The sequence below is a fragment of the Rosa chinensis genome, chromosome 6, assembly GCF_002994745.2.
Source record: "Rosa chinensis cultivar Old Blush chromosome 6, RchiOBHm-V2, whole genome shotgun sequence".
Classification (NCBI taxonomy): Eukaryota; Viridiplantae; Streptophyta; class Magnoliopsida; order Rosales; family Rosaceae; genus Rosa; species Rosa chinensis.
This window is the reverse complement of record NC_037093.1, coordinates 65347198-65361419: the sequence shown is the minus strand read 5'-3', so window position 1 is coordinate 65361419 and position 14222 is coordinate 65347198. Positions and strand designations below refer to the sequence as shown.

The window sequence follows — 14222 nt, the reverse complement described above, 5'->3', positions numbered from 1 at the left end:
CGGCCTGCTCACAAGTGTGCAGGTTATTTTTGCTATCATGAAAGCCTATTTTTTTTTTTTTTTTAAGTTCTGTTCCCTTACAGATCGTATGCCCAAAGGGAATAATGATCACCTAAATCAGTATACATGTTCCATGCCTTGAGAATAGAATTCAAAGAAGAATTGAGAGTTTTTGATTTTCAGAATCAAAAGTATGGAATATTTGCCATTGTTGATTTACGGACTGGTACAGTCATATTTGTGCCGAGTATGAAAATATATGGTTTTGTCCGGACCAAGAACACAAGTGAGGGCGGGTATTGGTAGTTAAAAATCTATTAGAATAAGAGCAACTCCAACAGCTTCTCTATAATTTTTGTATTATAGAGAAGCAAAAGTCAAACCTTTAGCCTATTTTTCTTCTCCAACTCCAACAGATTCCTTAGTTTACAGTAATCTATAAAATCTCCATATTCTTCTTTAAAATTTTAGAGTTTGCTGTAAATATAGAGAATTTGGTTTTCTCTCTCCTCACTTTCCCTAAAATAAAGATAGTTATAGGGAATCTGTTGGAGCAAAAGAGGCTTATTTTTCCCTAAAGTAGAGAAAAATCAAAATATAGGGAATCTGTTGGAGTTGCTCTAAGAAGAGGAAAGAAACGTGCAAAATGAGTCAAGTTTGCTTGTCCAACTGAGATGCACTCCGGCTCTATATACATGTTCACTCCGGCTCTATATACATGCAACTGAGATGCACTCGTTACGCTAATCCGAGTATCTGCACATGCAAACAGAACATCTCCTCGGATAATTTCATTATCTCCATTACAAGTGCATATATTGTTCCCTTTCCAAGAGTGACCACAAAAATTGAAGGACCAGCTACTGCAGGAAACTCCGTCGATTCCCCACCCGGAAGATGACACCGATCCACCTCAAATTCATCGAAAGGCGGGATGTCCCTTGTCACATAAGGATTCATGGCAACTCCTCGCATGATTTCAGGGAAACCCTGCTTAATTATATGTGAGCATAGAACAAAGGGTCTTAACATCTCGATGCTTAGGAGTAAGGCCAGGCCTGACTACGTTGTCCGAGGTCGCCATGCACTCAATGCAGTCCCCGGATACATAGGCATGAGGTTCATTTGCTCCGAGGCACAATGCTTCTCCAGGATTAAGCTTCACATGGTTGAGAAAGAAAGCAGATATCACACCCACGTCCTCTTCTGAATATTGCTCTTCCAATTGCAACACCAGCTGCTCCTTGTATGTCAACTGCCTCACCTAATCGATCATACATAACGTCCATCAAAGAAAATTAAAGGTACACAGAATGAAAAACAAATGAAATAGATCGAAGTCAAATCATCGGTCAATCAATATTGGAATTACTTACCTGGCTTTCGGTTTGTAGACGATTTTTCAGTTTAAATGTTGCTGCAGTTATCATCTGTTTGTCAGCTGACATTAACTGGCTGAAAATTGAACGCAGAACAGACTTGACTTTTTCTCCGCTCCCCACCCATCTTCGTTATCGATCGGTCTGAAGCACTTGGTTTGCAACTTCACTTCCAACCACTTGCACAATCTCGGGTACATTGTTGAGCACATCCTTAAGCTCCTGAAAATCATTAATGAATTGAATGATTTAAGAAAATATGAAACAGCTCCGTGAACTTACTGAAGCTCGCTCTTGTTAATTTGTTATAGAGGGATACCTGGAAATTAAGCAATGAAACCACAAAGAGCTTGAAAATGTGTTGTAGCAAGCGCCATCTCCGGCTTGTGATTATCCTCCTTGTAAAGATCAGGCATAGACTTGTGCAAAGCCGTGGCCAATTCCTTATCTGGGTGAGCCTGTATCGACAATGCCTTCGCCACAGAAAGCACCTAAACTCGGTACAGCCATGCAATGCATGCATGCACCCAAGACACATCACCTGGAATCATCTTAATTAATGGATTACTATAGACAGTTTTACAATTAGTTGATTAGTGCGGACGTACCTTAAACAAGAAAGGTAGGTCAGAGCCCCATTTTTGGACGACCCTGTGACCCAAGAATCTCATCTCCAGATCCAGTCTTTGAGAGACACTACGTCGTCGTTGTTATTCGGATCAATCAAAAAGGAAGGTCCAGATTGATGGGTTCCCATCCAAAACTCGGCGCAAGGCTTTTGTGGGTCAATTTTACTACCAGAGTTGGAGGCATAAAGCCTTGCTACCTCAGAATCTAGGCCTTTCTTGCCCCATTCGTAGTTCTGGACAATGCATTTCAGCTCCTGAACACTCCCCTGCCTCTCCATCTCCATTTTGCAATTTTATTTTGCTTGATTAACACTTAACAATCGAAAAACGAAATGGACTAGTGAAATTGAATTGTAAGGAAGGTTAATTATATGAAAATTATTCTTGGGATGCATAAATATAGGATGCTTGTGGGCATGGGCATATCATATGGGCATACAAATAGGAGGGAGAGGATACGTGGTAGTCTATCATATAGGATGCTTTCTAAGTTTCTATAATTATTTACTACATCACTCCCTGGAAGTACATTGTACAATATCCTAATAATTGTTTTATAGTGAGTTCTTGTTGAAAATTGTTGTGCTCCAAACTCCAGTTTTTCATCCTAATTTGAGCGAGTAACAGTGCCTTCCCAAGCGAGAACTTGGCTGATGTGCTTCAAGAATGACTTTCTTCTCCCAATTTGGTGACTACCGACTCGGTGATAAATGGCGTTAACTTGGCAGTTTAACATGGTGTCAATTTATGTTTATGGCGATATTTGCTGTCATGATTATGAATTAAAAAGTAAAACCTTTTGGAATTCAATTTTCTTGCTGTCTCAAGTCTTCCCAGGCAAAATGCTTTGATGGTGTCTCAACTTTGTTAAGTATTGAACCCCTAAAGCGAATCCAGTAAACAACAAACAATGGCTATTCCTTAAGATGAGGAGAGTGAGGCCAACAATTCAGGTGCCTTCAAGCACAAATCAGCTTGAATTTCACTAATAACCAACTATTACTGTAAAAATTAGGAGGAGTCTGAGACAGCAGAGAATTCCAACTACAATGATCAAAATGAAAGATCCGGTGAAGGCAAAACGAGCTCGTTCATAATGCCACTGATTCTGTCGTGATAACGCTACTCTTTGTTCAAGACCTTGGGAACCTTGATGTATGGCTCCTCATAATTTGGAATAGCAGCAATTATGGCATTCCTGTTGGACAACAAATTCCATATCAGCATGCTTCGTTAATTAAGGATTCGCTTTGGAATAGACATTGCTTCTGCCTATTTCAAAGAACTGAAACTACCATCTCACCTATTCTCAAATGTTTCGGGGACATCAGCACGGAAATTATCACCTTCAGTATCTGTAATACACACAAAGAGGAATGAGTTATGCTACAAGTGACAATGAATGCGAAAGTAAGATCCAACCTCCTGCCTTGAACACAAAACATGTCAACAGGAGAAACAATGCAGCTGAAACAATGTGATTGGATTCTCAATCCCATTCAGAAATGAATAGTTTCTTTTTCACAAAACAAAACCCTAATCAACAATGTGAAGTGCAAACTGAAACTGACTATGATAGGGGTTCTGAAGCACCTGCTCTTATAGAGGGCTCCACGCTTTCAAGATCAACTGCTTGAAGCTGTCCAAACCTGCAAATGGACCCACCAATCATAACACAAATTCAGCATGAGTTAATTGAAACACAAGACTAATCTTTACCATTCCATGACTTGTCCAATTTTGGGAGCAAATTCTTCAACCTTCAAAACCGAAAAAATTATAATGAAACATTAAAGCATCGAAATTTAACGAACACAATGTTTCTGAAGAGAAGAGGGGTAATGAACCTCTTGAGGGGTCAGAGAAATTCGAGCAGTCTCAGCCAGACGTGGCACATCCAGAGCTTCCAGAGGAGGAGACCCAGCAGTTGTTGCAGCTGAAAAACTTCGCCGCCGGTGAAGCACTTGCGCAAATTTTCGGTGGGAGTTAAAGTTGGGTAAAAACTGGTTCTTGGGTAACAAAGAAGAAGACACCTCCTTCACCAGAAGCAAAGCTCTGCTCCCCATTATTCTTCTCACTCTCTGATTCTCTCAGTTCGCTTCTCAACTTCCCCTTATCTATATATATGGGTTAATTAGCTAGAAGCACAACCCGTTTCTCTCCTCTCTCTCTCTCTCTCTCGACCCGACCCGTTTCCTCAGTTTTGAATGAAATGACAATTTTATCCTTGTACCTACTCTTGAATAATTAATAAACTACTATAGGCAATAATACTAGGAAAAAAGAAGAAAGACTTCTTTTAGGCCAAAAAGAAGAACACAATTCACATCAGCCATTCAAGCTATTCAGATTTCAGCCTCGGGCTTTCACACTAAAAATGATCTTGACAACAACCTGTTTTCTTACAGTTGTTATATCGCATCTTAAACGTGACATTAGCCTAATGATATGTGTTACTAACACGGGAGGAAATATTTACAAGACTGTCAAAAACAATCAGTTAACTGTGGTTCCAAGGTTATATGTCAACTTTGTCTGGAGCTCCTTCATCTGCTGCTGTTGTATTGCTCCTCTCTGTAACGGGGTTGTTGCAATGCTGAAGTGGGGGAGCAGCAAATGAACTCGTCTGGTACATGTCAGAAGGTGGTTGATTTGTACATTGCGTTGTGCTCTCAGGCAATGAGGTAGATACTACTGCGTTTGCTGGATCTGTGTCGCCGGTTCCACTATGTCCGATTCCGTCTCTGCCACAAGCTGCTACCGATGCTGTAGCTACAGCCATAAACATATATATGAAACTAGTCAGCAAAATGCTTTTGCCCCCCAAAAAAAGATGAACAAAATTCTAAAGAGAGCAATTTGTTTTGGCTCCCTTTCATCTCTATGCCTGGTCTCCATATACTGTCCCAAAACGATTTAACAAGAAAAGACAAAGGAAGAAGTTAAATAACCTGTGTGAGCAGTGGTGGTGTTTGCTATGCTTGTGTTTGAGGGCACAGTTGAGGTTCCTGCTCCTTTTTTCATTTTAGACTGCAAAAGATGACCACAAATACGTGATACATTAGTCAACTTCCTATCCATAACCACAGAAACTAGTGCACAAGATCTGCTCGTGCTTTCTTCTAAACTAAATGCATTCATGTCCATGTTTGTTAACATAACAGAATAAAGAGATGCACACCCTGGTGAATGTGAAATGCCTGTCTCAAGTTGAACCTAAAAGGAGAAGATATGCTCTACCCGAGAATTTACACATTTTTCAGCATCTCAAGAAAACTCCTTTCAAATCATGTTAGTTTTCATACCCTTGCATTTTCTTCACAATGCTTTACAACAAAAGAGATGTTTGTGTAACGGCCATGCAATAGTGTGTAAGCCCACAAGAGAAGCTTCCTTGGAATGCTAAGGTCAAGGATTTCAGCCCCCTCCGTGCTTGGTCTGAATTGTGTATCCCTTGCTAACCATGATGAAACTAAATACAGATTGACACCGGATGAAGGCATTACACTTGAGCTCTCACGATAGAAGTTGTACGAAGATCGAAGCAAAGCACTGGCAGTCTCTAAATTTTCATCTGAAGCTTTCTTAACAACTAAGTTCTTTATTTTAGAGAAAACAGGATTTCGTTTTGCCTCAAGCTTTTTAAAATGGGTTGGGTCCTCAAAAGCTGAACTCCACAATTCATCTGTCTGCAAATCAACACAGAGCAGCTGGCTATTTTCCAACCCACCATCTGAAGGATTTAGAACCTGAATCTCACTTGCGATTTCAGACTGTGAAGGAGTGATCTGTGCCAACCACAATATAAGAGATCTACACCAAGCAATGGATGCATGCCTGCAAACTTTCGCACAGTTGCTGTTTGACAATTTTGGATTCTTGAAACGCTTTCGAATCTTCTCATTTATGGCTTCAAGAGTGTCCAATTTACCATTTTCCTCTAATGATATGATATGTTCATGAAGATATCTGCAGAAATTCAAAAGGTCCATTAGACTCGTTGACATGACCACTAACACATCAAAACTCACACTTATTTCTAAGATTAATAAAATGGATACAGACCAGGATACTGGAGACGATAATAGCTCAGACTAAAAAAAAATCTAAGACCTCCATCAAGGTTTCATCAACAACTTGAGAATTGATAGCTATTCTGTAAAGCGTAGGACTTTTTGGAAAATAAAATCAGCTAAATAGTACGTAAATTACCCATATAAACTGCTTTCTGATGTTTCTGTGACCTTAATCTCAGGCAAACCACATATTTCAGGCCATAAGTTCCCCTGTTCCATGAACAAAGAAAACACTTTCTCCAATATATGCTCGGAATTATCTACAGCACCAGAGCCAACAGTTTCAACTTGGCGGATTGATAAAACAAGGGCCTTTACATACCTCCCAAGGGCAACTGGAACAAGATCTTCAATGCATAGTGAAAACTGCATTTTTTAATCAAGTTGGATCATCTTAAATTGGTAGGGGAAAAAGCAGATGACATGCAGAATAAGATGAGCTATTTAACGGTAATATTGGCACATATATTATTAATACTTAAACCTGTATGGACAAGTAAGAAGCACTAGTAAATATAGATGAAAGATATAGACAGCGGAGAGATATAAAACTTCAGTTAGCTAATCTGTATACAGTCATGCACAAAGCTGCAAAATTTGTACTCTGGATTGTCTATAATCCATCTTTATACAGATTTAAAAGCTGCAGATTTATACGCTGCAAAGTCATAATTTATGCACGACTGTATACAGATTTTGATGGCGGAGGTGGTTGTTATTAGCTAGCAGTAAACTATTCTCTGTGTCTCCACAGATTTTTGAAATCATCAAGAAATTGCTTCTGCCATAGCAGTCACTGAAACACACGAGAGATTAAATCATTACCCTCTTATCAGACCGAAGAGAGATATAAGCACGGTCAAGAGTACAGATGTCTCCAGTCTCCTCCAACAGTTTCAAATAGAACAGAAGATATTTCCTAATGCAAGTGATGAATTTTCTAGAACTTTCAGGTAAGTTAACCTCAAGGGACCTTTTGCTCCCGCAAACTCCAGGAGTTTTCCGCCTGGTACAAGGAGAAGATATAACTGATTAGCTTCAAATGGAATTACAGTTTCAGCTACATAATACCAACTTAAAAAATATAGACGCTACATAGATTTATGGTTGTACCTTCCTTTTTTGGCTGTACTATCAATTTCCCACATATTTATTGTAAATGATGACCGAGATGACTTGAAGCAAAAAGAGAGTTCATCTTTTGCTCTCTCAGATGCACCACTTTCCCCTCTTCGATGCAGACCTTGTGCAAGCATATATCTGGCTTTATGAAAATGTTTAAGCTCCCCTTCAATACAAGTTTCAAGGGCACAAAGACAGTCGCTGTAAAGCATGTTCCACACCTTTGATTTAACCGCATCTTCATGCTTCACCTTCTCAGAGTTTGTTTCTGTGCTTCTATCCTTTGGTGAATTTGACATTTCCGCATCCATGTCACCTAACATTGTCATGACAGCATCCTTCGTTGATTGACTAAAGGCATATGCTGAAAGAACCTGGAATGGCCAAAGATTAATTGGGATATACACAAGTAACACAACTATAAGACAAATTGTCTCTAAGTCCATAAAGCATTTATTTGTAGGCAGGTCACAAAGACATGTCCATCTAAAGGACTTGGTCAGTTGTTCATCAGATTGTAAAAATATAAGGTGGACCAATTCAGGAAGATATCATTTGGATATTTCGAAAGTCTCAGGATTGAGAGATAGAATGTTGATGATCTGGAAGAGAAGCCAGACAAACATAAATAAAAAATAAAGGAAGAAAGAGAAAACCTTTAAAGCTTCTAGATTTTGTTTTCCACATGTAAAAAGTAATTTCAGGCGCGAAGCATGCATCCTGTAAACAGGATCTACAGCTGTTGGATTCAGAGCAATAGCTTTATCATAATATGATAAAGATGTCTCATAGGAGTACCCAAGCTTTTCACAGAGCTTCCCAATATAGTAAGCATGGGACCAGTCTTGCCTGATAAAGAAGAAAGCACATAAAAATCCATTTGAATTTGGCACATGAGGTTGTATAGGTAATTGCACAGAAAGGAACTGCAGAAAAAAGTACATACTTGTGAGCAAAAGCCTTTTTAAAGTGTCTCATCGAGTTCTCGCAAAACACCACCCATGCTGCATCCTTCAAGGGTACAACAGTTCGTTGATCATAAAATGGCACCACGCTTTGAAGGCTATCATAGTATACCAATGCCAATAACTCGTGTATCTCACTCTGAGCCACAGATTAAAAACAAAAATCATTACCTTATCCTTGACATCCAAGAAATATTATAACTCATTGAGATAAGAGCCTTTACGACTTAAATGGCCCGCATATCATAGCATGTTAAGAATTTATATGGGATCCAATAGAACATGAACCCCAACCTTAAAATCTGTAAATTCAAAAAAGTACCAACAATCTCAACGAAATTGAAAGGTCCCAAATTAGTGATAGCAATACAATAAGTAACCCTACCAGATTAAGGCTGAAGCCCACATGCAAGGACTTTAGATATGAAACCTAACCAAATAAGAGTGCAGTAATATTTATGTAGTATATAGATATACAAAAAGATAAGAGGGTAAAACCTGCTGAGCTGATGTCTTTGCCAAAGCCAAACTCATTAACAGACACCGCCTACTCCTCCTTCGACTTGTCTCAACCCTCTGAGGTAATGTAACATTCTTCCTCCATCCTGCCACATTGATGTGTTTACTGCCATCATTTAGTAACAAGTCCACTTCCTGTAGAAAAGAATCGCCAGAACATGACACTTCAAGCATTTTTTTCGCCTGTATTCACAAACTAGAATGACAAACAACAGAAGATATTACCTCGTCATAGATATGTCCTAGTCTTTGCCAACTTTCAAAACGCAGAGGGTTATAGAGTAAATCATATTTGAAGAGATTCGCATTATGCTGTACAAATTCTTCCCCTTCCTTTGTAAGCACAAAGCCAGGCCACTTGTCTGTAGCACTCATTTCCTCAGAGAGGGCAAGGAAATAATATAAATTGCAATAGACATCCAGATATGGTTCAGAGCTGCAAGCAGTCAATTACAGATAGCTCATGATCTCTGAATTTAACCATCAAGTGAGAGAATGAGGGATTACATTCTGGAAAAAAAAAAAAACACAAATGCAAAGCTATATTTACCTCCCAACGGATGATGACTTTTGTTGTTTAAACCTTCTCTCATCAGGAAGTATCACCTTCGTTATGGTCTCAAGAAAGCCGTCAGACCCAGCCTCATCTGAGAGCTTATCTTCACATAAATTGAGATCATCTAAGAACTTATCTATTGCATTTCCAGCCAAAACATCTTCTGGTGGTTGTGGAAAGTGTTTGCGTATGGCTCTGAGTACTCTTCGAACTTTGACTAGTCCTGTCCTCTGCAACATACATGAGTAATGACAGTCCATAGAGGTTAGAAAACTATGTATTTAAGTAAGAAGCATACTTATATAAATGGGGAACCATACAACATATACAAGCACTTGGAAGACGATAGAGAGAGAAAACTCACAGAAGAAGCCTTTGCATAAGGAAGTATGTACTGAAAAACATCAGCACATTGTTCCTTTGTCTGGTAATCACCAGGGCTAGTATTTTTGTGCACAGCTAAGTCATCTTCATAGGATGAATCAGATCTAATATTTAGACCATATAAGCAGAAGAAACACTGATCCAAGGCATAATCAATTTTCAACTCAAGCTCCTCCCTTTCATCTTCTATGAGTTCATCTTCATCTTCATTCAATTGATCGCTTGCTTCTTCACCTCTGTTGAACTTAGCACCAGAACCATCTTCATCTTGCTTTCTACCTTCTGATTCCAAATTAAGATCTTCCTCTAGAGCTTTATCAGATAAAATGTTTTTTGATGATATTGCTTCTGATACATCCTTCCCTGCAGTACTGATTTCATCTCTTCCAGTGTGAACCATTTCCACATCTAGTGTATCTGATTTTGATTCATTTAGAGTTATTTTGGCAGGACTATTTAGGTCAAGCAGCTCGTTGTCTTCAGTTGTTTCTTTGCTTGATGAGTTAAAGGTAGATTTAAACTTCATATCCAAGGCCAATAGATGCTTAATTGCAAATTTAAGAAACATTCCTTCCTCCTTTTCAGTACCCTGACCCGCACAGCAGAGTCCATATTCCGCCAGTAGATCGTGCATAGTGACAATTAAGTCAACCTAAGATGCAAAGTCAGAAAAAAAGAGAAATGAAAAGGGAAAGAAAGACAAATGAAAAAATAATCAGGAAAGAACTCAAAATATAACCAACTCGAGAATATTTTACTCACTTGAGTTTTAACAGGTATCATGTGGTTGAGGTGTTGAAGTTTGCAGAATGCAATGGAAGCTTCAATAAAGCAACTTTGTTCAATTTCATCAGCCGTCACTAGCTCAGTAGATTTCTTACAGAGGAATATGCTTGCAACATTACACATGACTGACAAGAGCAAGCATTGGAGATCACCTATGCTGCTCATTGGAACAGAATTGCTGTCCTGCAAGCATGAGATATAAATCCTATAATCAGATACTGTACAATTTATGAAAGTATATTATCTTTAGATTAATCTATAGTTATTAACACTGTAATAAGTTTGCCAACATCATTACCCTCCTGTTTCTCTGATCCTTATTAGCATCTCGTTGGTTTTCAATTGAACAAATTTGATAAACTTTACAGTTTGAGGTAAGCATGATCACCCCCTCCCCCCCCAAAAAAAGAAAAAGAAAAGAAAAAAAAAGGTAATATTAGAGCTATTTGTAATTTATTCATATACATTGACTTACAGAAGCTCCAGGTTGATCAATAAAATTCTTCACTTGGGACGCACATTGAGAAATGGCCTTTACTTCCTCTGCAACCAAGAAATTCCAGCACTGCTTGCTCGAACTTTCATTTGAATCTATGACAGAATGGAAGCGAGCTTTTGACCCTGATTTAGAAAGGAAGGATTTACAGGAAGCCAGGCATTCATCAATCCCTGCTGCTGCCATAAGAATTTGCAGTTTCCGACGATGACAATTCAAATAAATGTCAACATCCACAGGTTTTGTCTTTTCACAAGCTTTGATTAAAATGTCTAGTGCTGACAGTTCAACTGAAGTAACTCCTTCGCCTCCTTTATTAGCTAAGCGTAGAGGTAATGCATCAGGGGGCACATTTCTTGTGGCAAATAGAAGCGGAACAAGCAAGGTCATGCACTCCATATACATTTCCTTCTCAATCATCTCACTTAAAGTCTTCTGCGTCAAGAAATCAACCTTTAAAATGTTAATTTCATGGAGAATCCTACCAACAGTTAACTCTTTAAGAACCTTGCAATATGGGAGGCGGATTACACGCTGCGAATCACTGATATTTTCCTTGTTTGCCAAAAGTGACAAGGATATACAGAATTCTTGGTGGGCTTTTTCCTTGTTGCCGTCTAAAATAGATAATCGTCCACTTAACCAGAAAAACCGAACCCAAAAGGAGCTACTTGCTAACAACTTGTCACCTAATGATACATCCTTGCAAACAGAATTGTTGGCTGATATTCCATTATTACCGAAGATTCTCTTAAGCCCAGAGATGCTTTCATCTTCCAAAGCTACTGATTCGAGAATCTTACAAAGATGATAAGATGCCTCGGACATGAATACTGACAACCTTGAAGCATCAGACAATGAACCAAGGTCATAATAAAGCTCAGCCAGGAAAAGGCAGCATTCAGGGGTCCTATCCTTCCCCCAATTCCTTGTCATCTTTTCCAAGTCCAGAAACTTAACAAATGCATCCTGATGCTGAAGATCTCTACTTGCAACCTCTTCCAAAAGCAAGTGAGCCAAATGGAAAGCACCGTAGTTCTTTGAAGCTTTTTCAACAAATCTGCAAACATCACCATATTCAGTATCCCAGGGATTAGCTTGATCAGGACATGAAACAGAATGATTACTAGAATGATTGGAATCTTTGATTCCTGATCCGCCAGCAATAAAAGGTTCTAGACACTGAATAACAACCTTGGCCTGAGCTTTACCATTAGCAAAGTCAAGATCTTCTTTCCCTGGTTTACGAGTTCTAAGCCTTTCAAGGCGAGTACTCCGCCTCTCCTGTTTTTGGAATTCTAGAAGACTTGTGTCTTTCTCTTTAACACCTGTTCTTCCAGTGTTGCAATCACCGGAAGAGGTATTTTCACGAATTGGGGCCAAGTTATGTCCTTTTCTTTCCTCAGACCCTCTGTTACCTTCTGAACTAGAAGGTAAGTGTAAAATTAATCTGATGTCTCCAGATCTGTATTCTTTTGCATTCCCCATCTCAGATCTACAGCCATTCAACGGAAGTAAGATATCCAAGAGTGCATCAGCAACAGCTGCCCAAGTAGCGTCTGCAAGGTTCAAATCCATGCTCTGGTTCAGCTTCTTGGATGCAACGTCCTCCTCCAGAAGTGCTTGAGATGCTTTTCTCTTGTCAACAAATTTGAGACGGACATGTTTAGGTTCCAGCTTATCTATACCTCTCGGAGCAAATGGAACCGGCTCTGACTCTTCAATTGTTTTCTTGACATGCAAAGCACGAGAATGTGACGGCCAATGCCTCAAAATTAACTCTGCCACAGAAAGGCATGCAACCTCATCACCGATAGCAATAAGAACTTCCAACAATTTCTCCATGCAGTTCCCTGCATAAACAGTTTCAAAGAAGATTCATGATGTGTATTACAAAAAAGTAATCACACGGAAAGCCAAGTATATAATTGAAATATTAAAATTCTTAAACACCACAAACACTCACAATTATTAGGGCTGCACAAAAGCCCTTGCTCAAATGCCCAACGTGATATACTCAGAGAGCCCATCGAGCATGATAATGTTCCTAGCTGGTTCCAGACAACAGAATCTTTGGTATCAATCTCTACAGCTTGGAGATAACATCGTAGAGCACTCTCATAATGTTCTGAACCTTGTTGAAGAAAAACATTGGCAAGGTTCTTCAGTGCCAAAAATCTGCAGCCAGCAAGAAAAAATAATAATGCAAGGCTCTTCATCATATTCATTTTCTTTTCTTTTTATCTCTATTGTTCCTGAGAACTACCAAAAACCAAAACTAGCATCCTACATGATCTGTAAGATTTATCATTCATCTTATGTGCATTAGAAAATTGTAAATCCACTACAGATAAGTTCTCTAAAATTGGCCGAGACTACAACGGATGCTGGGATAATGCATAAATCCAAACCTGAGTTGCAATAGATGACAATCGCTGACATTACCATCCACCTGCATGGCAATAGAAATTTGAATGACTATCCACTAACACAAAAGAAGCAACAAACTACCATCTCAAAAAGTATTTCTTTTAAAGATCTTACCCGCGCGTTTTCTATTAAAGGGTCTTTTAGAACAGACTCTAACAACTCACTAGCCCTCTTGTATTCTTTAGTTTGTAACTTGTGAAGTCCTTCATGATAAGTTTGTGAGAGATGAAATTCCTGACAAGACCAAACCAAACAATTCATCAGCTGTAAAAATGACAAGGCTTCTGAATTGAGCTTACTATACAGAAACTATGCACTTAGTTCATAACATTCAGTTTATCTGAGCAATGCCAGGAACGTAAGAACTAAGAAACTTCCCAAACACTAAAATTACCTCTAGTAAAATGTGAAAAACACTCAAACTTAGTCATTAGTGAAGAAAAGAAACCAAATTTTCACAGAGAACAAAATTCATGAAGTAATTCAAGAAAAGAAAGCAAATTTTCACAGAGAAAAAGCAAAATAAACTGAGAGAGAGGGGATGGAGAGGCATGCCTGAGCTTCTTTGGTAGGAGCTAAGGGCTCCCACGTGCCTTTGGAGTCAGTATCGTCATTGATAGCTGCAATTGAGAACTGAAAAAAAAAAAAGCACACAAATTCAGAATTACATTACCAGAAAACTCAAAATTCAATTGAATAAGCGAAACTCAAGCTCAACGCACCATCTTCAGTCGTCGTCTTTCGAATTCGGTAGCAGGCAGCAGGTTTTGCTTCGAATTTAGGGCTCAGAAACTAGAATTTACAGAGGAATTAGGGTTTTTAAAAAGGGAGGGAGGGAGATTTCGTAACTAAAAGTAGTGTGGGCGTCGTCGTTTCAACG

At 38.9% G+C, this 14222-nt stretch overlaps 2 protein-coding genes and 1 pseudogene across 3 annotated transcripts; all 3 read right to left on the bottom strand.

Annotated features, from left to right (window-relative positions):
* Positions 1-77: 77 nt before the first annotated feature.
* On the bottom strand, positions 78-2151 carry LOC112173851 (annotated as a pseudogene).
* A 749-nt stretch (positions 2152-2900) lies between these two features.
* LOC112173850 (glutamyl-tRNA(Gln) amidotransferase subunit C, chloroplastic/mitochondrial) lies at positions 2901-4113 on the bottom strand. The gene is made up of 5 exons (XM_024311540.2): positions 3856-4113; positions 3728-3768; positions 3602-3657; positions 3312-3363; positions 2901-3206 (listed from the first exon to the last, which is right to left on the bottom strand). The coding sequence occupies exons 1-5, from the start codon at positions 4072-4074 to the stop codon at positions 3131-3133; spliced, it is 444 nt and encodes a 147-aa protein (XP_024167308.1). The 5' UTR covers positions 4075-4113; the 3' UTR covers positions 2901-3130.
* A 177-nt stretch (positions 4114-4290) lies between these two features.
* On the bottom strand, positions 4291-14211 carry LOC112173848 (calcineurin-binding protein 1). 2 transcript variants are annotated; one of them, XM_024311537.2, is made up of 19 exons: positions 14065-14211; positions 13898-13975; positions 13457-13576; positions 13324-13364; positions 12879-13090; positions 10892-12765; positions 10393-10599; positions 9611-10282; positions 9241-9476; positions 8916-9126; positions 8670-8825; positions 8153-8310; positions 7863-8055; positions 7198-7580; positions 6910-7090; positions 6221-6450; positions 5314-5977; positions 4960-5038; positions 4291-4780 (listed from the first exon to the last, which is right to left on the bottom strand). In XM_024311537.2, exons 1-19 carry the CDS (start codon positions 14065-14067, stop codon positions 4527-4529), a joined length of 5952 nt encoding a protein of 1983 aa, XP_024167305.1. In that variant the 5' UTR covers positions 14068-14211; the 3' UTR covers positions 4291-4526. The 2 variants fall into 2 exon arrangements, with proteins under 2 accessions (XP_024167305.1, XP_024167306.1); XM_024311538.2 differs by having other exon boundaries at positions 4291-4774.
* Positions 14212-14222: the final 11 nt, after the last annotated feature.